Genomic DNA, 6992 nt, shown 5'->3' on the forward strand with positions numbered 1-6992 from the left:
AACCTACTAGAAAGCCCAACATTAACTTCATGTTTAACAACAGGAAATTTATCAATGCAGAGCAAAGTCTTTTTAAAGAGTATCTAAATTAAGAAAAAAATCAATCCAACCTTCTGACACTATGGCACTTGGATCTGAGGGACGATCATCATCACCACTAAAAAAAGATAAAGACATTTCATTTTCTATGTATGTAATATATGAAGGAATACTGGTTAAGTAAAAGAACAATCTATCAAAATCATTATTCATATAGAAGTAAATCTAGAATGGTATATCTCTGAATTCTCAAATCAAGTGAAAATGATTGCTACATTGACTTTTGTTTGGTTTTATATGTGCCTTCTTTTCTTCTCCAGTGACACAAATAATTGACAGTTGCCTGCATTACTACTTATGTATGTTACAACTGTCATGAGGGGAGAGAGGGTCAATGGTGGGCCAGGGGTAGGTGTCCTAAAATAGCATCAGGTCAAAAAGAAACCTTAATTTCATAGTGTGAGGTGGAAAAGAATATAGTTGCCATCAGGTAGACTTTTCTCCTTATACCCTATTTATCCCATGATGCAAAGTGTTTCTCTTCCCAGTTTGTGAATATTCTTGTAAACATAAGAACAATTTTAGGCATGTTTGGGCTATTCTAGAAAAAGTGTTAACCAGACTTCAAGTCTACAGCATCTCCTATAAATAGTGCATAGTCTAGTCTTTCTCTCACAGTCTTCCCCAACTTGGATGGACTTATCTAAATCTCATCCATCCTTTAAGGCCCAACCCAAACTCCACTTGTTTTAAGAATTCTTCCCAGAATGCTCCAACTTACATAACCCCTCCATTTTTGGGATCCCTGTGATAGTGCCTCACTGTTGAGCATTTACGTACATAGGGAAACTAAGTAGGAAGCCCTTTCAGTGGGCCATTAGTGCAGGAACTATTATTGACCCACGGCCTCTTAGGTTCCAGATTCTGACACATTTAAGATTTAATCTAACTATACTAACCAGGCTACTATAGTAGAAAGAAGCAAGTAGAGACCAGATAAATAGGAATGAGAGAGAAAATAGAAAGGGGAGGCCTAGGCAGTGACCACAGAGGGGAACAAGGGGAAGGAGTTGAGGGGAGTTTGAGGGGTGAGACACTGGCTTCCTCACAGGTTTACTCGAGGGGTCCATGCTTCTCACCAACATAATTTTCATTTTGGATTTCTATTTTCTTAGCCAACTTGTATTGCTTTAATTAACTGTACCTAGAAAATGAAGGCAGGTCCTCTTCATTGTATGAGGATGAACTCATAATTCTATGTAAGAAGTAATGTACCGGTTCAGTACTAGATTTCATTTCTTCTCCCTGGAAAAGTACAAGTCAGGTAATTACAAAAAGATTTTATAATAAATCAAGTAAAATATACTATAAGACTCCTTAGTTATCTATGTAGCCAGCATTTCTGACCAGGCATACTGTGTTTGCTCCTGAAATCTCACATGGCTTCCATTTAATAAATAGATCCTAATAAATAGATCTGAGTTTGTGTTGAGGCTCTTGTACATGGTGAGCTCTCTGAATTGGCCACAGTTGTACTTCTGTGTTTTCTTTTCTCTGGTTCACTGCGATTTCTGGGTTAACCTGGAAATCATTGTAAATGGATATACAGGAGATTGTCTCACTAGGAAATCCTAAATTATGTGTATTCTCCAAACACATGTATGGTACAATTTTTTGGTAGAGCTAACACAGACCTTCAGTAGAAGGATACAGAACCAGGGACAGGCGCTGTGTGTCAAAGTCATAGTGGGGCTTATGGGTTGAGGAAGATTCAACATACTTTGACTAACTTGCTACATTTCAACAAGTTGGATAAATAATTTTTGAGAAAAAAAGTTAAGTAACTTGCCCCAAGATCACATGGCTACTAAGTGGCAAAGCCAGAATTCAAACCCAGATAGGCTGAATTTGCATGAATCTTTTTACTCTCCTCCAGCCCGTCTTCTGATCTTGCCCATTGGCATGGAGTTTCTGCAAACAGAACTTCCAGTGACTATTTATAGGTCTGAGTACAAAAAATAATTAAATCAATGATTTTAAATAATTAGATTGCATTTCTCCTAACTGGTTTCCATTTTCTGTTTTTCTTGTCCTTCTAACTAACCCAGGACTCTTTCTATGATCTATTTTTCTTCAATTGAGGCTTCTGGCTTTATCTGTTAATCATTTCCCTTTCATTGTAAATATCATCAAAGTTGGGAGACACTGCCTGGATCCAGTTTATGACCTTTTCTTCCTACCCAATGTAAATTATTTGGACTAAGTTTGTGAAACTCTGTGCCTTTTCTGAAGAAACCTGTTTATTGATAGTCACATTTGTCACTTACACTTAGTTGTGTCTTTCTTTCCCAAAAGGAAGAATCTGTGCCAGTTGAGGATTTGGATGTAGTCACAACAGGCTTAGAAACAGTTCTTTGTTGTGTCTCCTCAGATTCTATCTGTTGAGTTGGTGATGCTTCAGTATTTGTTGTAGTTGCAGTGGATTTGGGATGACAACATTTTCCTAGTGACAAAAATTTTTTCAGATTTCTCTTGTTCATCAGTGGTTTGGTAAAAGCCACTGTGCTTGTAATGGGCTTCATGTCTTCTTTTACTTGATCTTCAAATGGATTTTCTGGAAGTTGTTCTTTCACAACCTCCTGTAAAACAACTTCGTCTTCATCAGAAGTTAAGCTCTCTTCTACTTTATTTTCTGAAACTCTTGGATCAATATCATGAGTTACCAAACGAATGATAAGATCTTTTTTGCCGTGGACATCTTTTAAAAGCTCCACTTTGGTGATGTCAGGCTTTATTAAATTCTGAAATGAATTCCTACTAGCAGTCTGGAATTAAAGATACAATTAATATTAAAAACAATAGCCTCGGTCATTTTTTCTTGTGGTTCTATAGTTATAAAGCAATTTTCATATAGTTGTCAGTTTCAGTTTAGTAAAATTATCCTCAAATGCCATTTACTGGTATAGTAGTGGTATATTTAAAAAAGAAATAAATAAAAAATCATAAGCAATATTTGTTCATTCAATAATCTTTTTGTTTTGCATTCAAGAAGTGTCATCTGGTCCAAAGAAGGGAGACTAAGTAAGTTTTTTCTTTTGCTTCACATTTTACTTTTTACGTGCCAAGAAATGCAAAATGCACAAATACTCTAATTACATTCTGTTTTCATCATTTACCTGGAAAGTTCTGTAACATTTAGACATTTAACATGTTTTTCTAAGCTTCTTAGTGAGGGAGCCAATCATAGAGCAATTTAAATATAGACATTTTCATGATAAAAAAGGAAGATATTGGCTGACCTGGATTCTAAAAAATGATTGTGAAGAGCTTTGAATGTTTACTTGTCACCTCTCTACATTCTAATCCTTGAAGATGTAGGGAGCTTCAAAGAGTAAATGTTCATCTCTCCTCACCTCCCTAGTCAAGTGTCATTTTCCATTTTGCAATGGTAAAGACAGATCAAGGAAAAGACAGTTATAATTAAATAAATGACTTTTCCCATTCTGTAGCCTTTGATGATGCCACAGAACCTTTAAATCAATTTGAATGATCAATCTTAGATCTCTGTAACACTGCACACCAGATTTTCAGAGAAATGGTGCCTTATAGTGCAAAACAAAACAAAAGAACTGTTAAGAAACTGAAACACCATCAATTTTGATGATCTGTGCTGGTGGAAGGAAATAGTGGTTCAAAAACTCAAGTCTTCTATATGGCTCTGGAATATATCACTGTATGAGTCTTTGATAGACATGTGTCTGATGTGTTGGAAAGTTTTGGTACCTCAAAATAGCAAATGAAGCACTGCTTATGGATTCCTGACTGAGGACTAGCCTGGGAGTTGTCTGGGTTCCTCAAACTGATGTACTATTCTTTATGAAACCTCCATCTCCATGTTGGGGATGGACAGCACTGCTATACAGATAGCTGCAGAGTATCTGTCTTAACTGAGCTATCTATGACTGTTTGCTTTCCTTGAGACAGCTTTTGCTTCCCTTAAGAGTAGCAGCATAGTTGATTTGATTAGCTAATCTCTTCCAGCTTTCTGTGGGACTAAAGAGATAGTTAAAGTATGATAAAGGATGTAAAAGAAGAAAGCAGGTAGCCAAGACAGATATTTCTGCAGATGATTAAGATGTAATGACTTGGGGGTAATGTTCTTTAGTTTAGACACATAGATCTTGTACCCAAGGAATTACTTATATATACATGAAGGTTACTAAGTAAATGCCAATGTAATTTTGAGAACCCAGAGAGAAAAGGACATTTTAGAACTGGAAAGGACCTTCATTAGGTCCAAGAAACTAAGGACCAAGGTGACTCCATCAGTGTCTATGACAATCTCAGTATTTGAAACAAACAAAAAAAAGTACCCATAATGTTTTCACCAGTTCTGAGACTTAGTTCAGTGGGTTGGAAAATAATGCTTAGGAAAACCTGCTCCCAGGCTTATGCTCCAGGCAGGCTGGTTCTATAGGACTTTGCGCAGTTTGTAAATCACAGGCTACATCCCGAGTGTGAGTGCACACCATTATCCTTGCAAGAGACTCATTTATACAGAGGGCTTTGGTATTCATTACATGCGAACGTGGGGCTGGATCAGTGTAACTCCATCTTGAAAGACAGTCCCTATACCCTACTGCCCTAAGATCTGTAAACAGAACTACTTTTTCAATAGTTATATTGTACCAAGGACAGTGTTTTGGCATTTCAAGCCCCTTTTAAGTATATTCAGAGCCCAAATATAAGACTTCAGAAAAACTAGTTCATAAAAGCAGAAGCATGAAGACAACTCTGTCTACAACAAGGACAGAATAGGAAAGAAACTGGGTACCTCCTGAGTATGTAAGAATATAGGGAACTGGGAAAATGTTATGTAATGAACATGAAATGAGAAACAAATGAACTTTAGAGAGCTTGCAGCCTGATGTATGTTGATGAATGTTGCTAAGTAAAAACAATACTATTGTGAAGCCTTAAGTTTGAGGATTTCAATCTTTAACAGGTTTACCTGTTATTCTAACCAGCCCTTTTGGACCCATACAGTACTATGATAATGCACATCCATAAAAAAGAATTGTGGGAATTATAAAAGTCACATTTCTTCCGAGTTGTCAAATGAGGACTACAATTCCAGTCAGTCCTGTTTACCGTTAAGGGTATTTCCTCATATTCCCATTCTTCAAGAAATGGCAGTTTAGTCTGACTGGCTAATGGAAAATAGCCTGCCACCTTTACACCGAGCCACACATCTGATGGGGTAAGTCCCAGGAAAGCAGAGAATTGGATGAATTAGTGTCCCATTCTACTGGGTTGGGCAAGATAAAATAGACCATATTTTACAAATGCATTCCCATAGACCTACCTGAGGAAGGAAATCACAAGACAATCAGGTCTTAGTAACTACTCATTTCTTTTCACCATTGTGTTTAGCACTTACCTCTAATGGCTTTATATTCAGTCTTCCCCCCTCATCCAATGAGACACGTCTTTCTTTCTTTCCCTTTCCTGCATCAGGTGTGTTCACTGAATGACTCCTTCCACTTATTGCCACTCTTCTCAGTGCTTCGATGCTATGTCCAGTTCTAGTTAAACACTCCATCTGCAGTCTCTCAAGAGATTGTGTTTTTATAGAAATGACTCCTAGGTGTTCTGCAACAATGTCTGGGTCTATATTGATTGGTTGTTTCCCACAGTGAGGAATTATTTTAATTGGAAGTTCCTCTTTGCTTAAATCTTCATTTAATTCTTTTTGATCTAACTCAGGCCCTCTTTTAACAGCATGCTCATGCACCTTTTCAACAATTCGACCAACATCCAAATCGCCAAAGAGATCAGCCTGTGAATCTTGTGGGCTAATTATTTCTAATGGACAGTTGGAAACTTTACTGATGATTAAAGAAGCTACCTCTTTAAAGAAGGCACTGTTTTTACCTTTCATGTCATAATAAAGTTGTTCATGCGTTCCAGATTGTTGTAGTACATGATTATAAATGGAATTGACCATCTGAGAAATAATTTCTATACTTTCTGGATTTAAAAAGGTTTCTTCAGGGTTAGTAGCTACAACACTAATGTTATTTTTGGAAATTTCAGCTGTCACAGATTTTGTCAAGTAAGATGCAATTTTATTTACCTCAGAGTTTGATAATTTTTTAGCATTTTTGCTTGAGGCACTTGGCAAATTTATTAGTTTAGCCAAGAACAAGGCCAAAGTTTCCTCTAAAAACCTGGCATCTACCACAGTATCTTTTTTGGTTGAAGGCTTTTTCTTTAACTTGAGGTCATCAATGATCTTAACCACTTTTTCCATAATTTTGACAGCTTCCAGAACTAACTCTGAACTCGATGTTTCTTCTTCTACTTGAGGATGAAATTCTGAATTGGAAATTTCCTTCACCATTAAAAATCCTATTATATCAGCTAGAACATTGCTCTTACCTCTTAAATCTTTATACACTGAAATATGGGAACCAGAGCACCTTAAAACACTGTTATAGACAGAATTAGCTACCTTTTCAATAGTTGTACTGTCTGCTAAAGATACAGTGGGTGATTCTTTGGCCTGTGGCACTACAATAATTTGACTTTTAGAGAGATATTCTTGGAATGAATTTAAGATTTTTGAGATTATGGATTGCATTTCAGCATTTAGAGAATTGTTTTGTTTCTTATCTGCTTTTGGAAACATAGATAAAAGCTTTGACAAAAAATTTACAGCAATCTCTTCTATTATGTTAAAAGGCAGTTTGTAAGCCCATGATGGCTGAGGCTGGGGAACTTCAGTGGTTTGGATAACATTTTTAAGGATATTTTCAACAACATTGTCAACTTCTATACATTGATGTGGTGTTAGTTCTCCAGAAAAATAGTTCTGCAACTGGTTGCCAGCCACTTCCTGTACAACTAAATTAACTATGGTTTCTGAAAGGATTTTGCAACCACTGCGGAAA

At 36.6% G+C, this 6992-nt stretch overlaps 1 protein-coding gene across 1 annotated transcript in view; it reads right to left on the minus strand.

Moving 5' to 3' along the window:
• Positions 1–6992, minus strand: part of LOC144233307 (fibrous sheath-interacting protein 2-like) — an 80451-nt gene that overhangs the window by 11151 nt on the left and 62308 nt on the right. Inside the window, 4 exon segments of the mRNA XM_077766152.1 lie at positions 111–157; positions 1244–1344; positions 2367–2864; positions 5480–6992. The exon segment at positions 5480–6992 is cut by the window's right edge and continues 20 nt beyond it. Coding sequence (XP_077622278.1) covers positions 111–157; positions 1244–1344; positions 2367–2864; positions 5480–6992 — 2159 coding nt within the window.

Source organism: Crocuta crocuta, unplaced genomic scaffold, assembly GCF_008692635.1.
Source record: "Crocuta crocuta isolate KB4526 unplaced genomic scaffold, BGI_CrCroc_1.0 scaffold1133, whole genome shotgun sequence".
Classification (NCBI taxonomy): Eukaryota; Metazoa; Chordata; class Mammalia; order Carnivora; family Hyaenidae; genus Crocuta; species Crocuta crocuta.